General features: G+C 33.9%; 1 protein-coding gene across 1 annotated transcript; it reads left to right on the top strand.

Moving 5' to 3' along the window:
• The first annotated feature begins 2,063 nt into the window (after positions 1-2,063).
• LOC110686888 (EID1-like F-box protein 3) lies at positions 2,064-3,708 on the top strand. The gene is made up of 2 exons (XM_021863500.1): positions 2,064-2,993; positions 3,197-3,708. Exon 1 carries the CDS (start codon positions 2,075-2,077, stop codon positions 2,951-2,953), a length of 879 nt encoding a protein of 292 aa, XP_021719192.1. The 5' UTR covers positions 2,064-2,074; the 3' UTR covers positions 2,954-2,993; positions 3,197-3,708.
• The last annotated feature ends 13,778 nt before the right edge of the window (positions 3,709-17,486 follow it).

The raw sequence follows: 17,486 nt of genomic DNA, 5'->3' as shown, positions 1-17,486 counted from the left end.
TCCCTCCCAGTTATATGATCAACGGGATCAGTCGGTTAGAGAGCGGGGCTATTGTAGGCAAAGTCGTCCCCTCTACTGACCGAACCGAACCCTCAGTTCGAAAGTAAGTCTTCGGCGGGTCACCATTACTTGACTTAGAAAGGCGAACATCTGAGAAAGGGAAAGCGCGGTGCGCCTGGTGCAAATGGCTTTCTTTTCTCATGATATACCAAGCGGAATGGAGGGTCCTACCCACGTACATGATTGATAGAATCACTACGTAGGGGGCGGGGGGAGCGGTCAACTTGATGCGGAAAAGGCATGAGTGCAGTTCCGATCTTTTAGTGTATTCCTTTGTAGTGAGTAGGGCCTCTTTCTCGTTGATCAGTTCGCCTTTGTTCTATTGAAAGGTCTCCATTCCTACGGCGGTTTTGTCAACGAACGCGTCTCGAGCCGGATTTACTAACCTAACCCTTAAGGAGGCCTTGCCATAGTTGGGTGCTCTGCTTTAGTGTGATTGACGAAGGCTAGGTTTGGAAATATCCAAAACAAATGAAAAGAGATCGGGGTCGATAGTTGGCAAGGAACTGGATCCTCCCCCAAAAAGGGGGGCGGCTGTGGTCGAACTCTAATTCTGGAAAAAGTAAGGGCCCTTTTACCAAGTCTACCAGATAGAAGATGATAGAGGGCCAACTATCGTTGCGTTGCACAAGACGGTGCCCTCTCAATCATCGTTCGTAGCCAAATCTGATAATACGCTTCGGCGATGTTACCTACTAAATAAAAAGCCTGCTAGGTGATCGAAATCGCTCAGGTCACTTATTGACCGATATAAAAATTAAAATATTGTATTTAACTCGAAATAAAAGAAGTATAAATCACAAAATACATTTTTTTTTTTTGAAATAAATCACAAAATACACTTGAAAACCTTATATATTTTGAACTTATATTATCAAAACTTATTTCCTATTGCCGAATTGTATGAGTCAACGAATCGAGAATATGCCAAATTATTATATTTATGTATTTGGATTCTTAGCCCTTCCCCGATTAATTTTTGTTTGATTTTTTTAAATTCGTTTTCATTATCGTTCATTGTCAGTTGTAGATATCGTATGACTTATATTAATGAAATTTAGTGTCCATTAGGACTTCTTTCAACAACAAAATAAAAAATCTACTGCATATTATGGAGTAAATAACTAACGATAAAGTAACCTAAAAATATAAAATGTTGGTTCTTTCCAAAATCGGTAAACTTGACTCAATTTGTTTATTAATCTACTAAATTGAGATCACATGGTAGCATGTGGTCTTACCTTTTGGGGGAAGTGACTATCCTCTCATGTTATTCAAAGGTTTCTTCCACTTTGGCTCCCTTCACTAATAAGGCAACTATTTTTCCTTAATTTAATCATCTCACCATTTTATAAACCCTCATCATTGGCTCCCTTTTCAGAAAACTTTCCCATTTATTTATGTCATTATATTTTACTCCTATCAAGTAGAACAACTCCTCCCTGTTTTTAGCAAACCCATATCTTATGCAATCTTTTTTTTATTCTCCCATTTTATTAAATCCATGTGACCAACTCAATTTTCGAAAAATAAATAAATAATTAATAATATAAAATTTGTTGCTAAATATCTTCATTGATCTTTATACGTGGTGCGTTTTCATTTGTTGATATGGGGAGATTATTTCTTAATTGGGTAATTAGTACATTACCTAAGCATCAGGAAAGATATTTTGTAGTGTCTAATTAGGATATTTTTGGAAGATATCATCAAATTTTATGACCTAGATGGACACGTGTCCAGATTGACATTTTATTGTACGAAAATATTTGGCTTCATATGTCACTTCTATGATCAAGTGATAAGGCATTTCATTTTCCTATGATAACACGTGGCATTACGCCAAATGGGTGCTCAACACGTGTTGAGTTACATGCACCTTAAACACAAAGCACCTTGTCTGCCAATGGGAGACATACACGTGGCATGTTCAAGCCATTAATCTTGATTTTGTGTATTTATAGTCTTTAGTAACACTAACACAAAGGTCTTGTCCAACTTAAACCACGCAACTATGCAACCCTTTTTCCCACCAACTCAAGATATGAATTTGGCCAATAAACGGGCCAACACCGGCCCGACGGGTCATGAATCGGATTCGGAACCGGTGGCCCCTGAGTCAAGGATCCTTAATGAAGAGATCTTGTTGCTCGTGTTCGGGTACATAAAATGGGATTTGAAGACGGTATGCGCCACGGCTCGGGTCAGCCGGAAGTTTCGGGCCGTGGCGAAGAGGATATTGTGGCGGGCCATGTGTAGCTACCGGGCCCCACGTATGGTGGCGGGCCTAAGCCACGGGCTACCTGGGTCAAGGATCGGGGGTGGTTGGCACGCGCTAGCAAAGCTCATGTTCTTCTGTTGCGGGTGCCAACCCACCTCGACCCTCAAACTCAAAGTGTCTCTACCAGGCCACTTTGTCAAGGAGGCCCGATTTTCAAAAACATCGGGCCTCAGTTTCTTGACGAAGAGATGCCGCGGGGATCTGCTATACGTTAGCGATCCCTGCGAGCACCCTATGGGTGAAGGGGAGGACGATTTGGGGATATATAGAGGTGTTTTTCGGGGGTTTATGAGGTCGAAAACTCGAGCTTGTTTAATAGGAAGACAAGTACAACTCGAGGAACAAGTTCGTTGCCCTTATTGTGGTGCACGAGTTTGGAGTATGACATCGGCTAAATTAGTCCCGAAAACGGCTGCTAAACGACTAGGTACGCACCAAGGTGGGTTAGAGTATTTTGTTTGTATAAATGGTCACATGTACGGAGCTTGTTGCCTAGTTCCCTTGACGACCGACGACGACGGGCTCGACGATGATGACGAAGACTACGAGGATGACGACGATCAAATTGACGACGGAGTTGATCATCATAACAGTCATAATGGTTGCGAGTGAACCCCAAAATGGGGATCTTTTAAGATAAAGAAAAAGTCAGGTTTAACTTTATTTGCCATTAGAAGATGATTTTGTGATTAGTCTACAACTCTACATACATTCTTTGATTGACGGTCCATAATTGTTTCCTTACTTTATCATAAGATATTGTATACTTGGTAATTTAATTAATTCATTAGTTGATATGGTATAGTTTTAGGATTAGACAATAATTAATTAGTGTTACTAATTTTTTGATGTCAGGTTCAAAAACTCCAAGGTAGAAAAACGTTAACATACAATGTAATGAAAGAGGAAGAGATTTTTTTGAGTTTGAGGCTATTAATGAGCTGATTTTGAATGGCATGATTTTGGAACACGTACTCTTAGCTTGAATTACTCGTGCGCAATTATGGAAGAAGAAACTAGACAAGGGTTGCGTAACCCATAAAAATAAGGGTTAGTTTTATCAGTTATTGTGGGGCTCCAACTTTTATTTTTCTGTTTTGGATTTTTTAAATTTATTTTTATTCATGTTGCTCTCACTGTTTTTTATTTTTTTAAAATTTTTTTAATTACATTTTATTACCTATTTAAAGTATTTAACTTTGTTCAAATCATTAGAATAGAATTAATGTGTAATTTTTTAATCATATCAAATTTATATGATTTGTACTCCGTATTTATTGGCAATTGCAAAGATCATTGGTCTTTTTTTATTGTGAAAATGAGCTACTTGATATACACACCGCATATACTTTGTATATTAGGGTCTGTTCATATTTACTTATTTTCAGTTCAGTTCAGCTCAGCTTCAATGAGTTCAGTTCAGTTCAGCTCAGCTCCAATGAGTTCAGTTCAGTTCAGTTCAGCTCTTAATTTCCCTCTCTCATAAAATATTCATTTCAGCTTAGTTCAGTTCAGTTCCAATCAGTTCAGTTTAGTTCAGTTCAGCTCCAATCAGTTCAGTTCAGCTCAGTTCAGTAAATATGAACAGGCCCATGTTAATATCTACAAAGTATATGACTACTAATATGACTATATGAGTGTGATATATATTGTTGACTTTGTATATTACACTCTTGTTAATATCTACAAAGTATATGACTACTAATATGAGTGTGATATTGTAGAAGTAGGGCTTGTAGATGTAGATGTAGATGTAGATGTAGATGTTGCTCATGTTAATGAGGTGCCAACTATACTTTAGAATTTAACCAAAAAAATGACTAGTTGACTATTAATAATAAGAGTGTGATGTGAAAAAATTAGAAAATAACATGTATATGATTACTCCCTCCGTCCCTAAATTACATTTCTCTTTGGAAATTTACACGGGAATTAAGGAGGAAAGAATAAGACAAATAACAATAATTAGATAATGCAATGGGAAGTACAAAGATAGATTAGTTATTACTCATGACATGTCATCAATCCTTTGCAAAAAAAAAAAAAAAAAAAAGGACCAATCGCATGCTCCTAATTGAAAATTTTTAACCAATCATATTCATTGTAATTTGGCACAAGGATTATGAGTGAGATTAGGTAAGGATGATTGAGAAAGCATTAAATATAAAACAGAAAAAGAGAGTTGATTTACTTAAAAAAAACTTACCAAAAATAGAAAGGAGGAATGTAATTTTGGAATACCAAAAATAGAAAGGAGGAATGTAATTTAGGGACGGACGGAGTATTTTTTATATGGAAAGGTTAACTGAGTCTCGATTGAATGCTCTTATGACTGGACATACACCTGTTGGCGTCGCCTGGGTATAAGGGGGGATTTGTTCATGGTGACCTGAGTCGATGAGGCTCGAACCTCGCTTGGGGGCCACTGCACACAGAGGTCTCAGAATGTGAAAGTTTTTATTTATTTCACATACAAATATTTATGGTATGTGCTATCAATAACCATGCTTGAGATTAGAGTTGAGATATCTAGTATTGGTGATGCTTAAGTGCTTAACCAAACTTGTTTGGTGGAAATGGTGGGAAATTCATTTTTGTGACTTTGAATTTATCTTCTTTTTTTTTTAATGGATCATTAGTTTAACTCCTACCTTTTACATATGTTAGTCTAAGAACGATTATAGAGATTCTCGATCTTACTCAACCATCTATTTACTTTCAAAAAGTTAATTTGTGTAATTGGACTAGCTGATTTACTTGTGAGTTGTGAGAGGTGATAGTTCAATAAAGTCCTTCTCTTTTTAATTTTTTTTTTTTTTAAATATTAGTAATATTTTTGGCTTGGCTCAACTGAAATTTAAATAGTTAAAAAGTAGAATTTTGTGAAACTTAGGCCCTATGCACTTCACATTATTTTTATTGAATTGAAATTATTTTTGCATAATTGAAATTAATTTACTGAACAAATATTATTTTTGTGAACTTAAATTATTTTAACTGATTTACTATTACTCCATTTGTATTTTATCACTTTCTCCACACAACTCTCAGCTAAGCACGCTTAACTGAGAAATATCTTAGCATATGAGCTCCCCAAAAGAAAGATGCATCTTGTTGGTATGAGTAGTATAAAAAATTATTTTACAGCAATCATAAGGAGTGTTACATTTTTATTGAATTTAGATTATTTTTATTGGACTTTGAATTTATTTTTACAGTAGAATTGAAACTATATTTTTTTTTTTTTACTGAAATTAAATTATTTTTTACTAAATTGAGCTTATTTTAACTGATTTTGTAAGGTGAAGTGAAAAGGGTCTTACAATTACAATTTCTCTTAAAAAATAAATTGCTACACCGAAAATGCTAAATGTTGCGACTTATGACAAAAAAAGAAAAAAAAAAAGTTATCATAAATCCATGTGGCTAATGATGTGTCATACAATGATGATGAGTTGGCAGATATAAGAGAATGAAAAAAAAAAGAAATAAAGACACAATAATATAAAATAGGAAATTAAAGATTTTTATTTAGCATAAATGAAGGAATATTTTTTTTGAAAGAAATATAAATGAATGATTCTTAGAATGTGATAAAGTAAGACAATCTTATACGGAGTATTAAAATAGAAATAATTTTTTTTTTCTCAACATAACACTCAGATTCTGTTCACTTCAACTTAAAAAATAATATTCGGTAAAAATAAGAAAAAATTGACTTTTGGAACATAAAAAATGGGACATTTTGACTTTTGGTCCGATCCCCTTCTAGTTTATTATTAGGGAAATTCTCTCTGGTAATCACGAACTTTATTATTTTCTCAGTGGTAAAACCTGAAACTTTTGATTATCAATGGTAATCACGAATTAATAAAATTAAGCTAATGGTAACATTAATGATATTAAAACATCATTAAACAATTAACCAGGGATAATCTTAGGTTAAGTAACAATAGATTTACATTAATACCCTTCAAAATATTTTTTTTAAACAAAATAAAAACAAAAAATACAAACCCCTCCCCGACCACCAGCCAACCACCAGCCCTCCTCCCTTTGCCGGCCTTCAGCTTGGTGCGCCTGACGCGTCTCAACCCTTTACCCCGCCGGAGACCCCCACTAACAACACTCCAATCCCAAAACGAGTTCCCCTCCCTTATTCCCGACTCACCCTCTCTCTCCTATCATCACCACCAAATTAAAACCGCTTCTCGGGGACGCGAAAATCAGCCATCCTTCCTTGCCAGAATCAACCACCCTCCTCCCTTCCCCGATTCCGTCTCGTTTCCCGAATTTGGGTTGAAATTTCAAGGTTATTTTTGGTGATTTTGGGGTCGAATTAGTTGATTTTGGGGGTCGAATTTATCGAAATTGTTGATTTTAGGGTCGAATTTGTTGGTTTTGGGTTCGAATTTGTTGGTTTTTGGGTCAAACTTGTTGGTTTTGTGATCGAATTTGTTGATTTGGGGTCGAATTTGTCGATTTTTGGAGTCGAATTTGTCGATTTATGGGTCAAATTTGTTGATTTTGGGGGTCGAATTGCTACTTTAAAGGTCGAATTTGTTAATTTTTGGAGTCGATTTGGTTAAATATGTTGATTTAAGGTCGAATTAGTGGTCGATTTTGTTGATTTTGGGATTTAATTTGTTGGTTTTGAGTCGAATTTGTCGGGATTTTGTTGAATTCGGGGTCTAATTTGTTGAATTTGTTGCTGCCGCTGCATTTGGTGCTGCCGCCGCCCTCTTTTTTCCGACCTTAACAGCAGTTTAACAATGGTGGTGGTGGCTTTAATGGAAGAAGATGGAGGTGGAAAGAGCTGAGAAAGGAAGAAGATGGAGGAGGAAAGACATAAGGGTAATTCTGTCTTTTTACTGTCCAATAGCTAAACCATGGTAAAGAAATTAACAATTTGTTTAACTTAAGTTACCATTAGTTTAAAAATATTAATTTGTGATTACCATTGATAATCAAAATTTTTAGGCTTTACCACTAAGAAAAAACAAAAGTTCGTGATTACCAGAGAGAATTTCCCTTATTATTATTATTTTTATTTTGATACCTATCAAATTTCAAAATTAGGTTTTGATACCTTCGTCCAACTTCTGTTTAACTTTCCGTTAGTGAGGTTCTGCCACCTTCCAGCCACCCCTTAGCCACCTTCAAGCCAGTGTCACTGTCGGTCTGCCATTGCAGCAACTAGGCATTAATCCTGGGCACCGTGCCGTGCCGGGCCGCCGCGGGCCGTGCCTGGCGGGCCGCGGGCTGGTTCGTGCCGTGCCGGTCGTGCCGGCGGGCCCAGGATTTCGTGCCGTGCCGTGCCGGTCATTTTCACAGGCCAGCCCACGGCACGGCACGGCCCTCGTGCCTGGCGGGCTCGTGCCGTGCCGGCCACGTGCCGGGCTGCGGGCTGGCCTGCGCGGGCTGGTGTAGTTTTCATTTTTTTTTTTTTTTTTTTTTTTTAATGACAACATTATTAATTAATAAGTTTATAATGTATATAAGTTATAAAATTATAATTATAAGTTTTATAAGGTAACTTATAAGTTTATAACTTATAAGTTATAAGTTATTAAGTTATGAATTTTATAATTATAAGTTGAATATTTATGTTTTATAATTTGTATATTCAATATTTATATTTATATATTTACTTTATACTATTACTTTAAAATTTAATGTTTATGATTTATTAGTAATTGGTATAATTTTATTTTTTTTTTAATATGAATTTACAAATTGTAACAAAACGGGGAAAAAAAGGCAAATTGGACTTTGGATGTGAATAATGCGTACTTTATATTATTATTACTTGAGTTGAGAAAATTGTACAATGATAACAATGATAAAAATCATACAATGATGGTATTAAACAAAAATTGGAAAATGATAAAATTGATATTTTTAAAATCGTACAATATACAATAATTGTCTATTCTTCTTCTCCTTCTTCTTGCTCGTCTTCGTCTTCGCCTTCGCCTTCAAGGTCATCGGCTAGTTGCATAGATTGGGAACTAGCCGAACCCGAACCGGAAGCGGAGGTTCCTTCTTCGTTGTCGTTGTGGTCGTAAGAACGGTCTTGTGAGCGATTTTCCGCATCCAACCAATCTTTGAAACACACGCACATTTCTAGTGTTTCGGGTTTTAGACTTGTTCTTCTATCGTCTAAAACCCTTCCGGATGCGCTGAAAGCTTGTTCGGAGGCGACGGAGGAAACTTGGATAGCAAGAATGTCTCGTGCCATTGCCGCCAAAGTTGGATGCTTCGAGCTTTGTTGTTTCCACCATGCAAGGAGGTCGAGGCTGTTTATCTCATCGTCGTCCATGCCTTTGGTGAAGTCGTAACTCAGGTACATCTGCAACTCCGAGACGTCGCTTTGCGTTCTCCTGATTGATGAATCACCTGAAAACCTTGAAATCAAGTTAGTAGCTTGTGAAAATAAATGTTTGGCCTTCTTACTTACGTTTTTGGATGGTTGGGAAGGCCCTGAGCGAGGAACGGTGCCATATTTGGCTTCATAGACTCTATATAAAGCAAAAAACTGATCCTTCACATTAGTCTTATAGTTTTCTACATCATCGTCAAGAAACATGCATTGAAAGTAAATGTCAACTAACATAAATGTGTTTTCATACTTTTGCCTAGGATCTAATATGGAAGCAAAAATATAAATCAAAGGAATCTGACTATAATATTTACGCCACTTTTTTTCCATTGCTGGAAGATACTGATCATAATCACTTTGATCGCGATGATCAGCGAAAAGTTGGGCGAGTAAGCATGCATTAGAAAGAAAGTTTTGAGCACAAGGATTGTAAACAGTAGAAAAACAATACGTCATGTTATATAATAACTGTAAAAATTGCATATATCTTTCACAGTTATTCCAATCATCATCATACAAAGCATTTTGTGGAAATTTTTGGTTGTAAAATAATGTTAACGGGCCCTTGTACTCAATTGCCTTTGTTAACATGTCATAGGTGGAATTCCACCTAGTTGGGCAATCGGTTCTAATTTTTATTACCCTTATCTTTTGTTGTTTTAGAAAACTCTTCCATTCTTGGTATCTCATGTTAGAGCTATTAATAGACATAATAGCATCTCTGATTTTGCTGTAGTATGGGCCAATTGCCCGAACTCCATCCTGTACACATAAGTTAAGTACATGGCAAACACATCTAGTATGAAGAGCTTCACCGTCTAATAGTACATCGGTTAAGTTTTGTTTGATAAGATTAGCTGTGTATGTCATAGAGGTTGCATTATCAAAAGTCATAGACATCATTTTATCTCGAAGGTTGTATTCGTCTATTGCTTGCATTAAATGGTGAGCAATGTTAATGCCGGTGTGTGGGTATTCCAGCATTTTGAAATGTATTATTCTTTTTTGTAACATCCATTGATCATCTACCCAATGGCAAGTCACACATAAATAGTGATATTTATAACCACTATCCCAAGAATCGGCTGTTAAAGATACTCTACAGTTAAGGTTACTCAATTCGGCTTGTAACCGGACTTTGTACTCTAGGAAATTTTTCATTGCGGCGGAACGAACGGTTTTCCTAGAGATTCTTTTATGTTGGGGTTGTAGTGCTTTGTTAATGTAGGTGTTGAATGCGTCACTTTCCGAGAAAAGAAAAGGTTGTTCGGCGTGTACTATCATTTTTCCTAGTTCATCCCTATCCCTCTCATAGTTGTATGTAAAGCCGTATGGATGGAATTGGGAAATTTTGGGCTGGGTTGGATCACTAGCTGGTTTTGCACAAGCTTTCATGTGTCTAGATAAGTGTCCCGTCCCGTTTTTGGTAACTGCCGTGAATACACTATTACATGTTTTACATTTTGCCCATTGTTCACCATCTTTACTTAGGACAAAATAACGCCATACCTCACTCCTTCGGTTTTTCAAAAGTAGCATCTCAGTTTCGGTTAACCATTCATGATGTGTGTGATGGTTAGTAGGGGGACTAGTGGGAGTGGCAGTAGAAGGGGTAGAACCGGAGGGAATTCGGGTACTTTCTTGGCTACCTTGGCTAGAACAATAGTTTTGTTGATTACCGATATAATTAGGTGGAAATTGGTATGGTGGTAGTGGAAATTGGTTTAGTGGTGGTGCTGGAAATCCCGACGTATTATATGGCTCATAGCCCGGGGGGAAGTAAATGGGGTCATTGGTTTGACTCGTAATTTGGGGGCTCGTTGTATTTGGTGGTTCCCTAGAACTACTACTACGGATAAGTCGGCCTTTCCCCCTAGACCTAGATGATGGGTTGTTCGATGCCATAATTAACAATTAATTTTTTAATAAAAAGTGGTTAACTATAATAATAATAATTAATAACAACAATTTTAACAATAAAAATATCAATAATAATAATTAATAACAACAACTATAACAATAACAATAACAACAAAAATAAATAATAACAACAATTGTAACAATAATAATAATTAATAACAACAATTATAACAACAACAATAACAATTAACAACAATAATAATTAAACAAGATTATTCTAATAATAACAATAAAACAATAATAAATTTAAGATTAGTTTAGATCTTACAACCGTGCTTCAACGCTCCACTAATTACGATTACGAACTTTTTAATTTTTTCCGATATTAGGAAAATAATTAGAGAATTTAAGAGAATAATTAGAGAATTTAAGAAAATAAGGATTATTAGAGATTTAGAGAATATAAGAGATAAGAAGAAGAGATTGTGATTTTGTGATTTGGGAATGAAATGGAGGTGAGTATTTATAGAATTTTTGGCAAAAAACTAGCCGTTTATAGCCGTTTAACTAGCCGTTGGCCCGCGGGCCGTGCCTGCGGGCCAGCACGGCGGGCCTTGCCCGTGCTCGTGCCGGGCCGTGCCTGGGAATTCTCCACCGTGTCCGTGGCACGGCCCGTGGCACGGAAGTCGAACTTCGTGTCGTGCCGTGCTTGACTTCGGGCCGTGCCGGGCTGCTCCGAACGGCGGGCCGTGCCGGGCGGCACGCGGGCCAACCCGGCCCGTGCCCCGGTTTGCTAGGCATGCAACTAGTCACCACAGTCGGCCCTCGACCGACGATTCTTTAACGCTCCAGCTGTCACCACCACCACCACCAATCTCCATTAAAACCACCACTCGAACTCTCATTAAATCCGTGCAACTCTGGCCACCACCACCACTCCCAAAAACCCCACACACTTATCCCCCAAGCCACCATTAAAAACCCAAGTCGCTAGGGTTTTGGGGTGGGGGAAGGAACGATTCAAGGTTATGGGAGAGGGGAAAACAACGACGTTAGGCTAGGGAGGCGAGGAGGGCCATCGAGGAAATAACAGTGGTTTGTAGTTGACGCCAGTTGTAATACCCCGTATTTTCATACGTATTTTCTAATTAATTAATTAAGAAATATTTTATAAAAAGGGTATTTTAGTAAATTTATTATTTGGAGCCAAAATAATATTTGAATTTTGGTGCCAAAAGCTTTTTGAAAACTAATCATTATTTTGGATAAGATTTATTATCCATTTATCTTTTTTTAAAACCGGATTATTTACATATTTCGGATATTTTAATTAAATAAAAGTAATATTTTACTATGGCCGAAATTTTCCAAATAATTAGCTATGATTTTCGGATTTTTCCATGTATGGAAAATCTGATTTTTCTTGGTTATTTATTGGTAAATAATTAATTAATTAATTAATTATTATTCTATATTTCTATACAATTATTTTATTCCTTAAAAACCGAGCAAAATCTTCCTAAATACATCTAAAGGAATCCAAAAATTTGAGCTATGGTAAGCTCAATATTTTTGGCCCTATTGAATTATTTTGGGGGAATTTAATTGGTAAAATTATATTTTTAATTATCTCCCAGAATCTCTTATTTTCCTTAATTCTAATTCTCCATCTTTTTAATATCTAATCATCATATTTTCTTTCCATTCATTCTTCTTAATTATTCCCCAAGTAATTATAATTTCCTTCATATTTTTCATGACATACATACCTTCCATATTCAAGTATACACAATCACTTTAATATCCAAACTTTCCTTAATTCTTTTACTCACTTCTCCAAGTAATTCCTTAAACCCTACTTACCATAATTCTTCCCACATTCTCTTGCCATAATTCTTGCATGAACTAGCCTATAAATACCCCTTCATACCTCTCACATTCTTCACACCAATTCTCTTCTTTTCTTCTCCTCAATTTTACACAAATCATCCCGTTTATCTTTGAAGCCAATTTTCGGGCACTTCTAGTCCGTTTTTGGGGTATTGGCGTTCTAAAGAAGATTGTTCCTCTCGAAAAATCCTTGAGGTTAGGCTCAAAAATCACCCACTTCGAAGTTATAACAAAGGAGTTATAGCCTCTGCAAGTTCTGCCTATTCTTTCTAACGCAAATCCAATTCTTCTCTTTTCCTTGGTTTCTTATCTTTTCTTGTTCTCTTCTCTTATTCAATTATTATTATTATTATTATTATTATTATTATTATTATGGGAGATTTATAATAATTATTATGAGTAGTTTTAATTATATAAAATTAGATTTTTAATGATGTTTATGAGAAATTAATTTAAAAGGTTCATGTACATATAGTTGGGGTTTTTTAATTATTTGTTAACCTTATATTGATTAAGGTTATATTTATTTGTAGGGTGTGTTCGATAAAGGTTCTTGAGGTTCTTTTTGTGTGGTTTTTCTAGCAAGGATCAAGGTACATTTAGGTGGCTAGATACCTTTGAAAGTGATTGGTTTGAATTACATGTTTTACATGATTTGATTGGTGATTGAATTAAATTGAGTTGAATTATGATTTTGAAATAATTTATGTTTGAAGGTATTGATTTTAATAAAAGTATTTTGAATGATCTATTTTTAAATCATGTGTTGAGTGGTTTGGATTACTTATCGTGTTTAAATAAAGGAATTGATTTTCAAAAGTTTGTTGAATTAAATAAAGGTTTTTCAAGGAAGAGTTGTTGATTTTGAAAAGTTATTAATATGAGATTTTTTTTTCAAGTATTTATTTACAAGGTTTGATTTTGAAAGCATGTGGAATTAATTAAAAAGGATTTTGAATTATATTGGAACTATTGGATATTAAAAGGATTTATTGAACCATTGAATTTATGCTTTATAAGCATGTTAGTAATCCCACTATGCGGATTTGGTTTATTGATAAGGCCTTGGACTTTGTAAGATCGGGTCTTTCTTCAAGAATAGCCTTGTAATATAAGGAGACTAGCTTGGGGGGTATGTATACTTGGGTGAGGAATTGGATTAAAAGGAATTGGTTCTTAATAAAGGAATTGATTTTATTAACTATTATTTTGAATACTGAATCATTGGAATTGGTTTTGGAATAATGAGTTTGGAATTTATTGGATTAATTTATGGAATTGGTTTTAAAAGCATGTTTGCAAATAAAATTGAGTTTACACTATCTTGCACTTATCGTACTTAGCATAATTTGCTAATCCGCATTTCTTATTTGTTGGTTCGCCCAGTTTACCATAATAGTAAGCAGTGTTGACTATTTTCAGGTGGAGTCATGAATGCGCATATGGGAGTCCCGGGATTTGCTTCACCTAGTTTAGGAATGTTTCTTGTCTTTATTTTGAGTACTCATAACAATGTTACTATTTTTATAAGTATTAATAAAAGAAAGTTGAGTTTCCGCTGCAAGTTTTGTTGTTGAATTAAGTATTTTGAATAGCCTTGCGTAATCACGCGGCGGTAATACACCCAAGTCTATCTCTACGGTATAATTATATGTATTATACTAGTATTTCTGTAGAGGGAGATTTGGGAGTGTTTTACCAGTGGTGGGGTCGCCGGTGTTGTGTTATTGTTGTGTTTGCTAGGGTAACTTGAATTTTAGTTGCTATTTTGCTACTGTTGCGACTGAAATTTGAGGAGGGAAAGGAAGAGGGTGGGGTCGTCAGTGGTGGGGGAGCGTTTGGGCACCGGCATCTGGCACGAGGAGGGGGAAGGGTGGTTGACGGGAGGGGAGAGGGATGAGTTTTTTTTGTTTTTTGTTTTAATTATTTTTTTAAATAAATTAAATTAATAATTAGATAATGGGCCCCACTTAACAGAACCCTAACAGATTTTGTTAAGTGGTACCAAAATCTATGTTTTGTAACTTTGATAGGCATCAAATTAAAATTAAAAAAATTAGAATGTTACCGAAAGACAACAGGGCCTATTTTTGAGGTACCAAAAGTCATTTTTTTCTAAAACTAATTTTGTTTAATTCAAATAATTTAAGTTCGGCAAGCAAACTTAATTTCAGTTCAACAAAAATAAGGTGAAGTGAACATGACCTACCTCCATTTTTTTAATTATTTGCAATAGAGGAGTATTAAAACCAAACCGAACCGAAAACCAAACCGAATTAGTAATTCGGTTTGGATTTTTTTTGAATTCGAATTGGATCGGATTGGAAAAATTAAAAAATATGGATTACGGATTGGATTCGGTTTGGGGTTTTAAAAAACCGAAAACTGAATTACAAACCGAATTTCGACCCAATACTTTAAGCCCATTTTCTTTTTCAAAGTATCCAACCACTTTCCCCTTTCATATATAAACTTAAAAAAAAAACCTAATTCTCAATTCTCCTTTCTCGATATCTTACTCTCTTAACAAGAAATGATTGTAGGAATTTTCGGGTAAAATTTGAGTTTCGGATTTGAATGTTGCAAAAGAAGGGAACAAATTTCGGTTTGGATTGGATTCTAATTTGAAAAACCGAATTAATTCGGTTTGGATTGGATTGGATTGAATCTTAATTCGGTTTGAATTCGGATTGAGATTTCCGAAACCAAATTAATTCGGATTGGATTCGGTTTTGGCTATAATCCAAACCGCAAACCGAACTTTCACCCCTATTCACTCCACCTTTTAAATAATATTAAGTAAAAAAAAATTGACAATTTTAGTTCTATATAACACTTTATTGTAAGTCCAGTTCTTTAAAAATAATTTCATTTTAATAAAAATAAGTTCAGTGCAGTAAAAGTTAGTTCCTTCAAAAAAGAAGTACTATAATAGAAAATCAGTAAAAAAAAATAATTTCATATATATTTAGTAAAATTAAATTCAGTTTTGAATTTAATTTAAGTTATATAAAAATAATTGTAGTCCAACTTTCATATTAGGGTGAAGTGAATAAGGCCTTATTTGTGAGACATAAAAAATTCCTTTGTAGCAAATAATAAGAAACGGGGGTACTTCGTATTAATTTAAAATTGTAAAGCGTCTTAGCTACAATACTATATGTATTAAAGTAACACACATTCTATTCAGGCCATGTTCACTTCACCTTTTTTTTATTCTGAACTAAAATTATTTTTATTGAATTGAAATTAATTTTACTGAATTGAAATTATTTTATTGAAATGAATTTAATTTTCTTGAACTGATATTATTTTTACTGATTCTCTATTATATTTCTTCTTTAAATTTATTGATTTTAATTAAACTGAAATTAATTTACCGAATATTGTTTTTAATTTATATGGTGAAGTGAACAACACCTAAATAAATCATTAATACGCATTACAATATTTATCAATGTATACGCATTGTTATCTTTATTTTATATACATACATTTTTTTTTGGCGACGGTCTTAAAAATTAACACTTGATTTTTGTGTTGTTAGCAATAATCATAATACGCAATAGTATGTAAAGGTTTTTTGTTCTTCCATTAAAATTCCCCCACAAAAAACAAAACTAAAATTAAATAAGGTCTTATTCTCTTCACCTTATTTTTAAGGAAATTAAATCAATTTTTCTGAGCTAAAATTATTTTTTACTAAACTTAAATTATTTTTTACTAATGTAAACTTATTTTTACTACTTCATTGTTGTATTTGATCTTTAAAATTACTAATTACTGGAAAAAAATAATTTTACTTAATTGAACTTTTTTTTAGCTTAAATAATTTTTATTGAGTAATTTTTGTTTTAATTAATTTGTACTGAGCATTATTAGAATAGGGTGAATAAAATAACAGGGGTCTAAATTAAGTTTAGTAAAATTAATTTAATTTCAGCAAAAAGGGTTTAGTTTAATGTAAAAAAAATAATTAATATAAATTTGTAACATTAAAAATCAAATGTGATTGAACATTAGTGAATATAATTTTAAATTAGGAAATTTAAGCTAATCTTAGTAAAAATAATTTGATTATCGTTATAAAAGTTATTACAATTCAACAAAAATAATTTAAATTCAACAAAAATAAGGTGAAGAGAATAAGACTTTCCAGGATAGTATCTTTATTTTAAAAATTTATGTTTACAAATCCAACATCTTTTATGCTTTTTATTAGTTTACCTTCTTTTTAGGTTTTCTTAGCCCCAGTTTTCTCATGACAACTCCATGGATTGTTCTTGAGTTTATTAATTTTATTTTTCTCTTTTAATTATGCTTTCTTTTTTATATTTAGTTTTGATATATTATCAAAATTTAATAGGTTGTCGTACACCTGTCAAAAATAAATTCCTAACAAAATCAACTAACAATGTAATAGGTTAAGTAGGGTCGAATCCAAAGTGAGATGATTATTGAATCTAACCCATAAGAATTTGGAGAAACTAAACAAATCACGAAATTTGGATAGAAAAATAGTCTAAGTTAAAACAGGAATAAAATAATTACCTTAACGCTAGTGGCGGAGCCAGGATTTATAATCCGAGGGGACAAATTTCAAATGTTTAATAAAATCGACAAAAATTTTAAGAAAAAAAGATGTTCACATAAAGTTCTTAATATATATATTTGTTATGGAAAAGACAATTATTCTTATATGGAAAAGAGGAGTTTTTATAAGTTCCATTGCATATTAAGAAAATTATCAAAAAAAAAAAAAATTTGTTTGTTAAACCCCAATTGTAAGTTATGTGATCTCTGATAATCGAAAGATACGAAAAATCAAATAATAAGCATTTGAACAATATGAAAATAGATATAAAGGGATTTGGGTTACATTCAAAAAGAAATGAACACAACTTTATTTGACTAATGAAATTATTAAGTTTGTTCTGTAAAAATAAAATTAGAAATTTAGTTCCAAACACTATAAAATAAAAAATTTGAATTTAAGCACACATAATTAAAGAG

The sequence above is a fragment of the Chenopodium quinoa genome, unplaced genomic scaffold, assembly GCF_001683475.1.
Source record: "Chenopodium quinoa cultivar QQ74 unplaced genomic scaffold, ASM168347v1, whole genome shotgun sequence".
Classification (NCBI taxonomy): domain Eukaryota; kingdom Viridiplantae; phylum Streptophyta; class Magnoliopsida; order Caryophyllales; family Amaranthaceae; genus Chenopodium; species Chenopodium quinoa.
The sequence above is the reverse complement of the archived record's forward strand: the minus strand, read 5'-3'. Positions and strand labels throughout refer to the sequence as shown.

What these genes read in the sequence shown, in the direction of transcription:
- LOC110686888 (XM_021863500.1), top strand. Translation starts at nt 2,075, where the DNA reads ATGCAACCCTTTTTCCCACCAACTCAAGATATGAATTTGGCCAATAAA.